At 39.8% G+C, this 12,566-nt stretch overlaps 1 protein-coding gene across 9 annotated transcripts in view; it reads right to left on the bottom strand.

Annotated features, from left to right (window-relative positions):
* mef2d (myocyte enhancer factor 2d) overlaps positions 1-12,566 on the bottom strand; it is a 53,204-nt gene that overhangs the window by 18,494 nt on the left and 22,144 nt on the right. For 7 of the 9 annotated variants that reach the window (XM_056761674.1, XM_056761679.1, XM_056761680.1 and 4 more), the window contains exons 3-4: positions 10,934-11,137; positions 2,306-2,440 (exon numbers count right to left, since the gene is read on the bottom strand). In XM_056761674.1, the coding sequence (XP_056617652.1) occupies positions 2,306-2,440; positions 10,934-11,137 (339 nt within the window). Of the gene's footprint in view, positions 1-2,079; positions 2,215-2,305; positions 2,441-10,933; positions 11,138-12,566 lie in introns of all 9 variants that reach the window. The other 2 variants (XM_056761677.1, XM_056761682.1) reach the window with 1 other exon arrangement.

The following is a 12,566-nucleotide window of genomic DNA, read 5'->3' as shown; positions in this document are numbered from 1 at the left end:
AGGAGGGGTTAAACAGTGATGAACTGTCATGTGGGCTAAAAAGAGTTGTGCAGAGATGACGTATTTTTGTAAAACCCAGAAGTGAGTTAGCATTTTAGCCCTCCCGGTCCATTTCCCCAAAGTCAATGGGTTTTTGATGTACCTCAATGGCGTGTTATTCTATGACATAAAACACACCTGTTATAACACTCTCCTTGCCTTTTTTCAAAGCTTTATGGTGTCTTAAAAATAGCTGTTGCGAACAAGTTGCTAAAAGTGACTACATCCTTTGGCGGGGACGTTAGACATCATTGTGCATATATATCTCAAAAATAATGGAAGATGGGCACAAATCTCTAAAAACGTGGACAAAGATTCATTTAAATACACACGTTTAAATAAAGTAAAAAAAATTAGTTGTGGAGATCGTAGTATAGTCTGTTTAGAGCCGCTTTTTACTTCTGGCGATTGTATTCAGCCTTCATAAATATTGTGCTAATCTGTAAACATTATTTTGAAAGACAAAATGTATTAAAATCAGAAACCTTAATCAGAGTTTATTTTTTGCAATCTTCCCAAAATTTGTGGAAATGCCTTTCGGTCTAAGGAAGCAGTGCCGCGCTAACTTCCGTGTTGGCGTAGCAAAAAATATGTCATCTCTGCACCAGTCTATTGAGGCACTATTTCAAGCTACTTGTCAATTATAATATTTGAAAGATTTAAATATAACGTAGTTCAGTACATTTCCTTTAATATTACTTTCATAAAACATAAAAGTTCTCTCTACCACAGTCAAGTCAGACAGTTAGTGGGGAATATCTAAAAACTCATTATAAACTGATCATTTTCTGGTCTGTTAAGTAGAGCTCATGATACACATGGTGCCGGGTGTCCCCAGTGAGAGGGATTAAGGTTTTAGCCTTGCTTCCTCAAGCACTTATGCTAGGATTATGGGGCAGAGAATGAGTCCTTGAACGGATAGTTAGGTTGAAGGTGTGTAGAAAAACAGACTTTTCATCAAATGACAATTTAAGGATCTTTCCAAATCGTTCTCTGCAGGCAGTTTAGGTTGTCATGATACAAAATTAGGAAAACAAATTAAAGAAAACTGACCAAAAAACTAATACGATACAGAACACACCTCACTACTTAAAAAGTTTCCTTAGTAACAGTTAAGGGTACTATAAATATTAACAAATTAAATAAAACTGTGGCATGTTCTTTTTGTGTATTTCGCAATTAAATATTTATACAGAAGTAAAAAAAAAAATCTTCAAAGTTAACAGTCAGTAATTGAGAAAATAATAAAGAGCTTGACTTCTGACATCTCTACAAGATGCTGTAAACTATGAATCTCTATTCCAATTATAATTTCAAAGAACGCTTACTTTACTAATCACATGGCGCTATCAACGTCAAAGTCACAGGTTCAATTCCCTGGGAAAACCTATCTTATAAAATGTAGCTTGGATGCACCCACTGCAAGTCACTATGAATTAAAGCGTCTGCCAAACGCATAAACGTAACCAATCTTTGCTGCCCACATCACGTTGAATCATGTTCACACAGAAGCGAAATGATGTTAAGACTATATCAAACTCAGGCCCACGATACGCAGAGATAGTGAGCAACGTGTTCCTGTTTCTCTACCCCCAGAGATGAGATTTCTTATGCAGGCCTCATGCATAAAGCATTCTTGACAGCGCTTTAATGAAAATCATCTTCACCGACGCCTGAAACGGGACCCAGATGAGTCAGAAGTCTATTCCTGGCAAACGCGATACAAGTGTCAGTCGTCATGGAAAACACAAAACAACGACACGCAGGATGAAAACCACTACAAACCAGGCACAGCGCTTGAGCGGGGTTACGAAAACCGGACTCTGAGGATCAAAACAGCAACACCGCCTGCATGTCACCAACTCTAACTGCCCTCGCCTTGTCTCAGCACACACATTCAGAGAGGATTTAGGGGTGGTGGGAACAGAAAGGGGGTGAGAGATGGTTGCTGGGTGCTCTGTGAGTTGGTTGCCGGGCCGACAGCAGGCTGTGTGAGTTGGTTGCCGGGCTGACAGCAGGCCTCTTCACACGGGTACTCACGAGTCTATAGCTCTGCATCATTTTATCAAACTCTTCGTCTATCTTTTTGTACTTCTCCTCTGTGCGAGGCGTGAGGGAGAACGGCTCCTCGGGGTCCGGACTCTCTGAATCCCGGTGCTCTTTCTTGTTCAGAGCCTTTGTTTATTTCCAACACAGAATGAGAGAGAAAAACAGAGGGAAGAAAGAGGAGGGAGGTTAGAATGACAAGGTAAAAGTGAATACTCACTCCGTAGCGTTTGAAGAGGATGTCCAGCTCTTGGCTCTTGTGGTATTTATCCTCTTGCAATGGACTTTGGTCGATCGAATCGTCCCCGTCTGGTTCAGGGCTGTTGCAACCGTTAAAGCCTTTCTTTCTCAATGTCTTAAAGCATTCAGAACAGAAGAAAAGGAGACATTTCACACTTAGAAACAAATGAATCACTGATTTTTTTAAGCAAATTAAAAGTGGACTTTATTAACAGCTAAACATTTATACGGGTGTGATGAGAATAAATTTCGATCTACACCGAGAAACAGCCTATAGACATTGGTGGGTTGGAAATAAGTTGAGAGTTTGGGGTTTGAATCTCAATCCATCTGTTTCAGCTTGAAAACAGCTCGAGTCTTTCGAGAAGATTTTCTGCTATTCTCTAAGTAGCTTTGTTGGGAGTATCGAGGCAGAACAGAAAAATGTTTTTCACGCTGCTGTCGCCCTCCTCGTAGAGGTCACACTGACATTAGAGATCTGCAAATGAAACATAGCAGGAAGCAAACTGAACTGCAGCGACCAAGTTTAACACCGTATAATTGGTTTGTCTGATTTAACTAAATGTTTTCCTTCACTTTGAAGAAAATGTGAGTGCTCCAAAATCCTTTGCATAACTTTCCTAGTGACGTTACAGGGTTTTTACACCCCTTTATCATCCAAAGCAAAAACTGCAAGTCTGTTATTATTAGCAAGAGCTCTTATTAGCAAGCTACTTAAAGGTCCAATGTGTAATTTTTTGAAGGATCTTTTGACAGAGATGCAATATAATATACATTGACACATTAAGTATTGTTGAAACGCACTAGAGTTAGTATTTCTTCTTGGTGCGGTTCCTTTGGGGAGGTGTGAATGCAGCAATCTCACTCGAGTGCACACCAAAAGCAGAACAAATAAGCGTACAGAGACCTCTTTGAAGGGGAGGTCTCGATACCCTTTCAAACGAACCCTAGAGCTGTTCGTTTTTGGTGAGAATGTGATCCGACCTCAAACAGACCCAAATGCAAAAAGTACTGTACTTTTTTAGACTAAACCAGCTGTGCATTATGGAATGATGACAAGTTATGTTGTCATTGTTTAGCAAACAACTCAGGGAAAATCTGCCAGCAGTACATCCAAGTGCGGGATGTTCAAGTAACCCTGTTACGATGACTTCGATTATATACTTGGGACAAAACCGGACGTTGATCAGGTGGATGTTGTTGAGATCGCCGCTAACAATGATGCGACTGACGCTAGCACAGTTAACCGGGCTATCAAATACCACATCTGACACGCGATGTTGAAGATAAGCTTATTTCGTTCAAAAATGCAGATTAGGAAATAAATTCTCTCGCCAACGAGTGATGTGGATGTTGTCACGTGACTGTATTTTGGTTCGTTTCAAATAGTTCGGACCAAAGCAATCAGTGTGGTGTGAAAAGGAACCAACACTGCTAAAAAATGCTAGAATGTATAATTTTTTTGCCATTTGTCCGGACCAAATTAACCTAACTAAAGATGAAGCGCCCAAGGTCTTCAGAGATGTATTAGGACCTAACATAATGAAGAGTTATGTTTCTTTTACCATAGAATTAGCTATTTCTATATACATACACAGCGGATCCCCTTATATAAAATTCGTCATGTTGTTTCTACAGTAGCCCTAAACGGACAAACTGCTTTACTCAAACTGTCGCTAAATTTCATACACTGGACCTTTAAGGGGGAAATTCTCTCATCAAGATATTTTGAAGAATGTTGGTAACCAGACATCGGCGCTACCCATTCCCTTCTATTGTATGGACATAAAACCAATGCAAGTAAATGGGTACCACTGTTGTCCGGTTACCAACATTCTTCAAAATATTTTCTATTTTGTTCTGCAGAATAAAGTATGTCAAACAGGTTTGAAATGACATGAGGGTGAGCAAATGATGAAAGAATTTTCATTTTTGGATGAGTTATTCCTTAGGGTTAGTGAACAACAGAAGTAGTGATTCCTGCCTAAGCAAGCAGCAGATTTAGATCAAAATATATATTTAGGTAGATAAAGATTTGATAAAACACACAAAAAAAGACATCTAAGCATTTGAACCAGCTCCCCTGATAGTCAGACACTCTCTTTGCACACGTTCACAGTGAGAAGAGGGTCAGCTGATCAGCTTGTCTCTGAGTCTGCTCCATCTGTTCACCTGTCCCTGTATTTCTCTGCCTGCTGTCTCTCCTTTATGGGCGGGTGCTTGTTTGTGTTGCCAAGGGAAGATTCCCCTGCAGAGCTCGGCTGCCTCCGACTGGCTAAGCTCGTTCTGTACGGCCCCTCCCCTTCTACCGCCTTTCCTCCTCTTGCATGATCCTCCTCTCTAGCTTCCCTTTCCTGTCTTCACATTATGTCATCGCTTTTACCCCTCGACCTTCAATTTCTTTATCTGATCTCATTTTCTGTTGTTTCAAATGTACCTCATTTCCTCCTTACTCGTTCTCTTTTTCTAATCCACTAATACTCTCATTATTCCGCAATTTATTCATTCGACACATTTGTGTCCTCGATTTTTCTTTTAGTTTACATCCCATATCTCTCTTTCAAACTACAACAGCCACTTAAGGAGGTCAAGTGTAAGGTAAACCGAATGCATATTGATCAATTACTAATCTAAATATCGGTGCAAGAACGCTTCTCTCTAGACTGTCGCAGGAAGCTCAAGTGTGTGCTGTCCACGCAGCCATAACGTAACTTCACCTCAAATTTGTGCCGCGCAAATCGTAGATGGCTGCTACCCCCTCCGGCCATCCCTTGAGAACACGCTTAAAGCCTCTGCTCGGCTGCAGCCTGCCCGCTTACACACACACTCGCGTCCAGATACACTCATCTGACAAATTAGTGAACCCCTCTGAACCCTCAACTCCTCCTCCCTACATCCTCATTCCTCCTTTAAATGCCGCATGTCTGCCATTATCAGCCCAGCCTGACTATAACTCATACATGAGGCTAATGGAGTCACTTCAGCAGCTGATCTGAGCAGATAGCCCACGGCTCAGCCCACAGTGAAGAGGCGGATCTAAGAGAATAAGATGGAGCACATCAACTCAATATCGAGGAGCACATCAACTCAATATCGAGGAGGGTTTAGCTGTTGTCCAGCACACACAGCTTTCTCATCTCTTATAAAGAGGGGTTAAAAGTTCACGCTTATTCGATCGTGAAAATCTAACAGCAATGGATCCTCTTGAAATAAACTGCTGATATTATTAGTGCTTACGTTTTTAAATAGCAGGCTATGGCATTTAAAAGTAATGTGTTGTGTGCCCAAGTTCACACTGATAATAATGACAGCGATTGGGCGAAGTTGAGAAAAGCTGTTTAACTTCATTCAAATGAAGAGTGATTTGATGTGGAAACGGCCAATAGGAATAAAGATGATGGAAGTAATGTTAGCCGTCTCCTGTGAGATCATGAAGTTGAGTGGAGGCAGGAAGTTAATGTTTCAATTTAATATTTCTCTCTACCCGCATGCCAGACTATAATAAAATATCAGAGGAAAAACAATGTCAGAAATTGTCAGCATTCTGAGTGAATATTAATACGCTAGTCATCCATCTTGCTTGTGGTTTAATGTATCACGAACTGCTGATTTTCATATACTGATGCTTTTTCAACTGTTACCTTGTCAAAACAGAATAATATTTTCTTTGACCACCAATGCATTTAATTCGTGATACGATTTTCAAAAGCTGTGAGTGGTTATGCAGCCCCTGCTGGTGCCTCTAAAAATATTAGGTGACCATTTTAAAAAAAATCTCAATTTTCTTATAAGTATGCGTTTCGGTAAAATAATCATTTTTGTTTCATTCTGTAAAATACTAACAATATTGTTTCGATTTGCAGAAAAGGAAAACTGGAGAAACAGGTCAAAATATCCGAAAAGATGCCCTGTACTTTTTCAGACCGTAAATATTACAAGAAAACAAGTTCTTATTCAGCAATACAAAAGTTGACACTTGGTTGACAATATTGGTGTTGGATGACTTTTTGTCACTCCTGAGGTTAAAATTCAATGGGCACTGGACCGGAATAACCACAACCACAACAAATGCTGATTAAATGAAAATTTGAAATCGTCTCTTAATTTTTCCACTCCTTTATTTCCACTGGCAAGAATGTCAAATATTGGCACACAGTATACACTCACCTAAAGGATTATTAGGAACACCCCACTAATACTGTGTTTGACCCCCTTTCGCCTTCAGAACTGCCTTAATTCTACGTGGCATTGATTCAACAAGGTGCTGAAAGCATTCTTTAGAAATGTTGGCCCATATTGATAGAATAGCATCTTGCAGTTGATGGAGAATTGTGGGATGCATGAAGCTCCCGTTTCACCACATCCCAAAGATGCTCTATTGGGTTGAGATCTGGTGAAAGTGGAGGCCATTTTAGTACAGTGAACTCATTGTCATGTTCAAGAAACCAATTTGAAATGATTCAAGCTTTGTGACATGGTGCATTATCCTGCTGGAAGTAGCCATCATAGGATGGGTACATGGTGGTCATAAAGGGATGGACATGGTCAGAAACAATGCTCAGGTAGGCCGTGGCATTTAAACGATGCCCAATTGGCACTAAGGGGCCTAAAGTGACCTCCAGCTGTAAATTTGCTGTCAGTGTGAACAAGGCCTTCAAAGGCAAAATGTCTGTGGTTTATGGACACATCCTTATTAAAAGCATTCCCAGAGGTTTTAATCTGGGCTCTCATGGTGGGACAGCATCATTTTGCTGGTCTCCATGTACAGTGGGAGAGGGGGGGTCAAAGGAGTTTAGATTACACATGGATATGGCAGGTCTTAAGGGAATCTGGCCGACATGGAGCACACAGAGGGAAGTGGATGGGGTCATGACTCTATACTGTTAGTCAGGAGAAAAGATGGTCAATTAGCGGCAAAAATTAGGTTTCCTATACTTTTATAAACAACACTGCTGTCCTTATAAAACCATGCATTTCCAGATTTCGCTTTTTATTTTTGAAAGAATTATCATAATAAATCATTATTATTAGTCTGTGAAAAATTGGTGGGAATAATGTATATGTAATCTATCTATACATCAGGTTTGCTTATCCTAAAAGGGCCATATAACATCTGTCTCCTCTCAGACCCTCTTGTCAATCCCAACTTCTCTCCTTCCATATCTACCGGATCTTCATCTTTAAACACCCACTCTTCGTCTCTCTTTCATTCTACCCTCCCTCTCTACATCTCTCTTTCTCTCTCTTGCGATTGGGATCTGCAGTCAAGCAGATTAACAAGCTCTGGCAGAAGAAGCAGGCAGCCCCCATACACTCGCACACAAGTACACACACACACGCTAGGCACGTGCAACACGAGGGAAGAGCGGAGATGAGAGCAAAGAGAGATACAGCAAGCGAGAGGAAGAGAGGCTGTGTGCCTACATATGCGTCTGTTCAGTCATGCATTAGTGTGAAAGCATGCCTACCTGAATATGTGTGTGTGTGTGTGTGTGTGTGAGCTGTATGGTGTATGAGGGTTTTTCTTTGGGTGAATGTGCATGCTGGCACTTTATGATTTATACACGGTGAAACTCTCTCACTTTTATCATTTTTCTTGTTTGTCTCTCTGATGGAGAAACCTCTGCTCTAAAACCTAGAGAGCTGCTTCGATGCCTACATCCGGCACATCCATATAATCATCAAACCTCTTAAAGGGTATATCACCCCCCCCCAAAAAAAATTGTCATCATTTACTCACCCTCAGGCTGTTCCAATACGAAGATATTTGGAAGAATGTCAATGACCAAACAGATCTCAAAATACTATGCAAGTCAATGGGGGATGAGATCTGTTTGGTTACAGAAAATCTTCAAAATATCTTCGTTTGTGTTTAGATGAACAAAGACATGTATACAAGTTTGGAACAATATGAGTGCGAGTAAATGATGACAGAATTTTCATTTTTGGTGAAATATCCCTTCAACACTACAGGGAGCAATTCTGTACGCTACACAAATTGCACTTCTCATGTGACACACACAGAAGACTGAATTGATAATTGGTTTAAATATGGCACGCTCCAACACTGTGTTATTCTCATTAGCATTTCAATACATAAAACACAAAATGCGTAAAATAACCAGTGTTTTTACACTATACATACACTATTTTTTATTAGAATCCTAAATGTAATTTTTCACAGAGCTTGTCTCAGTGCATTCTGGGATTCATTGTCTTCACTACAAAGGATACATGAGATTCTGCCTCAGACGTTGGATAATATTTCTTAGGAGGCAGCCTAATTAAGTTGTCTACTTTTAGGAACAGACTTCGTGTCTGGGAGAGCCTACAAAAAATATGCTTCCTCCGTAAGCAACTCACTTGGTCTGAAATAAAGCATTTTGTCTCTGCTAGGGAGACACAAAAAGCCAAAGCAGCAAATTAATAATTTCCTTCACCTGTACTTCCTGACCTGCGCTGAGGGGTGGATGTGAGAGGATGGGTTTTTCCATTGGTATAAAGTAAAGGAAGTCAATTGAAACTGCCCCTAAAGACTTGATCTCTTATCAGGGCAAATGCTGGGAATCAAGCAGCAGGTTTGTGTCTGCTGTCGCGCTGCCTTTCAATATTACATGAGACAGCCTTTAGCCTACACACACGCACGAAACACAAATCAGCCCAGTCAGGCCTGAGTTGATGTGGCCCACAGCAGCCCAACGCCCTCACCACACTGCATGCACACACACACACACACACGTGCACGCAAATACACACACACACACACACACACACACACACATTCTCTAAAGAGATTTCTGCAGCTGAACACAACAGGAAACATATATACTGGGGGCTTCTGCAAAACACACACTTACACTTGTCACTGTCAAACACTTCTTTGACACCACGCAACCGTTCACCCTCTGTTGACATTTTAAACTGCTTTGAAATTACCATCTAACCTAAACAAATGCGCTTGTGCTGCTTGCTATACTGTACTTTCTGAAATACATAAACATCCTGAAAACAAGAGAAATCTAGCTGATAAGCACAACAGTGTAAGAAAATAATATCTTTAAAATGTTACCCCACTGGCAAATTGATTTTCTTTTTTTTGTAAATAAACCTTACTAAATTTGATTAAAAAGATATTAATTTGGCCACCGGGTAGAAAAAAAATCAATACATTCATTCTAAAAGCAGGTCTTAATATAATATACAGTAACCCTTTGAGTAGAAGTATATCTTCTTTGAAAATACTTTCAGATATTTGTTTTAAACAAAAAGATAAGCTCAAAATATTGATTGTTTTCTCCCACAAACGTATCATTTCACTTTAGGAACAATTATTAACCCCCTGGAGTCACAAGGATAACTTTTATGATGGATGAGCTTTTTTAAGAAGAGACAGAATATAATTTAAAGGGATACTCCACCCAAAAAAATTCTGTCATGAAATATCCAGCCCCCACCCCAGTTGTTCCAAACCTGTACACATTTCTTTGTTTTGTTGAACACAAAGAACGATATTTGGAAGAATGTTAGCAACTGAAATTTCTGAGGCACCATTGACTACCACAGCAGAAAAATTGAAATAGCAGTAAAGTTGCCCTATAACTGTTTGTTTCCTAAATTTATCAAAATATCTTATTTTATGTTCAACAGAACAAAAAAAGTACTCATTTATGTCCCAGAAATGGCAGGTGCTAACATTTTTTCAAATATCTTTGTGATTAACAGAACCAAGAAATGTAGGCCTATACAGGTGTGGAACAATTTGAGGGTGAGATTATGACATCATTTTCATTTTTGGTTGGAGTATCTTTTTAATGTAATGTGATTGTGTTCGGCTGAAGAAATGAAGTTAAATACACCAAGGATGGCATGAGGGTAAATTGAGTAAATGCAGAAATAATTTTTAGATTTTGGTGAATTATTCCTATAATCTAATAGTTATTGCAATTTTTTTCAACAGAACCAACATTATCCCATGTTCCCCAAAACAAGACTTCACACACAATCGCCATCTTGTGCTGGACGGGACGGACACCGGATGGGCACCGTGTGTGTGCCTATGAGTAAAGCACTTTCTCTCTCTGGCCAAAGGCGGGAGGAGGTAGAGGGTACAGCTGTCCCTACCTCTTCCGTCCCACCATAGTCCAGGCAGTTAGCCAGTAGCGTATAGAGACCCCTGAGCCTCTGAACCACCCTCAGGTTGCTCTGCAGACACACACTTTCTCCCTCACATACTCTCTGTGTTCAGTTATGCATAGCCTTGTCATTTCCTGAACAGTTTGCAATATAGCAGACTTGCACTAAAAAGGTACCATGGTATGCCTCAAGCTTCTTAGAAGGGGTACAGCGGTAGTTCTTTGATGTTCGTGTTTATTTGGTAATTTTATTGGTTTTTAACAGAGCTCTACAAAACTCCCTTCATGGTATCATGCTATTATCATTACTGTTCCAAGCAAAAATACGTTTCTGTAAGTGTGAAACCAAATTAACACACTTTACCAAAGGAAGGAAGAGATGAAGAAAAACAAAAAAGTAACAAAACCAACAAACAAAATTAAATCCTCTCATATATCGTCTTGTGATGTGTTGTGGGCCGGTATGTCTGTGTTACCTCAATGATGTCTGCATTGGTCCTGCTTTCATGCGGCTCGTTGTACTCTGTGTATTTGAGCAGCACTTTGTCCATGTCTGTGCTGGCATACTGGAAGAGCTTGTTTGAGTGATTGAAAATAATGAGGGCGATCTCGCAGTCACACAACACACTGAGCTCATATGCTTTCTTCATCAGACCAAACTTTCGTTTGGTGAAGGTCACCTGTGGAGAGAGGAAAAAGATTGGTTTGTACAAGAGAAACAGGGTGAGTCTTCATTTACTCACCCTCGAGTTGTTCAGAATCTGTACAAATTTCTTTGTTCTCATGAACACAGAGAAATATGTTTTGAAGAATGTAGGAAAGCAAACATTTCTGGGGCACTTTTGAATACCATGGTAGTCCTACTATGGTAGTCAATGGTGGCTAAAAACCGTTTTGTTACAAGCATTCGCCAAATATCTTTCTCTATGTTCATCAGCACAAAGAAATTTATACAGATTTGAAACAACCCGAGGTTGAGTGAATGATGACAGAATTTTCATTTTTGCTGACAGTTAAACACAATTTTGACAAAAATACATAATAAGACAATTATATTGTAATACAAAATTAACCATTTTTTATGCAGAAAATTTCTGGTAATGAGAATGAAAAAATTCTTGAATTTTATAACAGGCCTGTGCAATATGAAAAATGCAATATCTGGCTAAATAATGCGTTTTTTGGCAAAAATATATTTGAAAACTGAAAATATATAAAGAAACATACATGTTTCACATTCTCTCGCACGTCAAATCGTCTTTCACGCATCAGAAAATGTGCATGTAGTCTCACTTTAACCATACATAACATTTGCAATGTTATAGCAAAGCATTTCAATACGCATAATCTGATATCCACATACACAACATTTCAAATTAATGCAGAATATAATATTCAAATATATAACAAAATCTATATCTGTCTTTATCTAGCTGTGCATTCAAGCCGACTTGCGATCAGGGCAAGATCTTCTTCCTTATGCTCCCTGCTACCACAAGTGCTGCCTAAAGTCAGCCAGAGATCACAGACAGAAAGAAAGTTTTCTTTTTGAACCCAAGACTCTCTAACCTTAAAACCTCTAATGTTGGCAGACAGTGACTGCATCTTTGTATATAAAAGCCCTTTTCCATTAGGTGAAAGAATATTCTCCACCTCAACAATCGGTGAGTTGATGTTCCTCCTTGCTTCAGCACCAGGATAAACACCAGCAACATAATTGCCAACAAAAATAGAAAAGCCAGGTAACCAATGGCAACGAAGAATGCTGAGAGGCAGGAGGTAGATGCGGCGACCTGACTTCTCTTCGCTCCTCTCTCGATCCAATTAACCTCAGAGCCCAATGCTTACTTACTGACCTTTACTGCATACACGGACTCAGCCGCTCTCTCTCACCCGCTGCCGTCTCTCTATGGGAGTTCTGGATTTGTCAGTGTTTTTTTAGCACCTCGTCTTTACACCGGCTCTGATGCAACTGGAGTTTTGTTACTAAAGGCACATTTCATTGCTGCCTGTCTCATTCTTTTCATCGCAGTTCACGTCACCTTCTCACACCGTTGGATTCTTTAATTACAGAAACTCCTCTATCAAATCGAAGAAAGATCAGATGGA

This window comes from Triplophysa dalaica, chromosome 12 (assembly GCF_015846415.1).
Source record: "Triplophysa dalaica isolate WHDGS20190420 chromosome 12, ASM1584641v1, whole genome shotgun sequence".
Taxonomy (NCBI): domain Eukaryota; kingdom Metazoa; phylum Chordata; class Actinopteri; order Cypriniformes; family Nemacheilidae; genus Triplophysa; species Triplophysa dalaica.
This window is presented reverse-complemented; position numbering and strand designations above follow the sequence as displayed.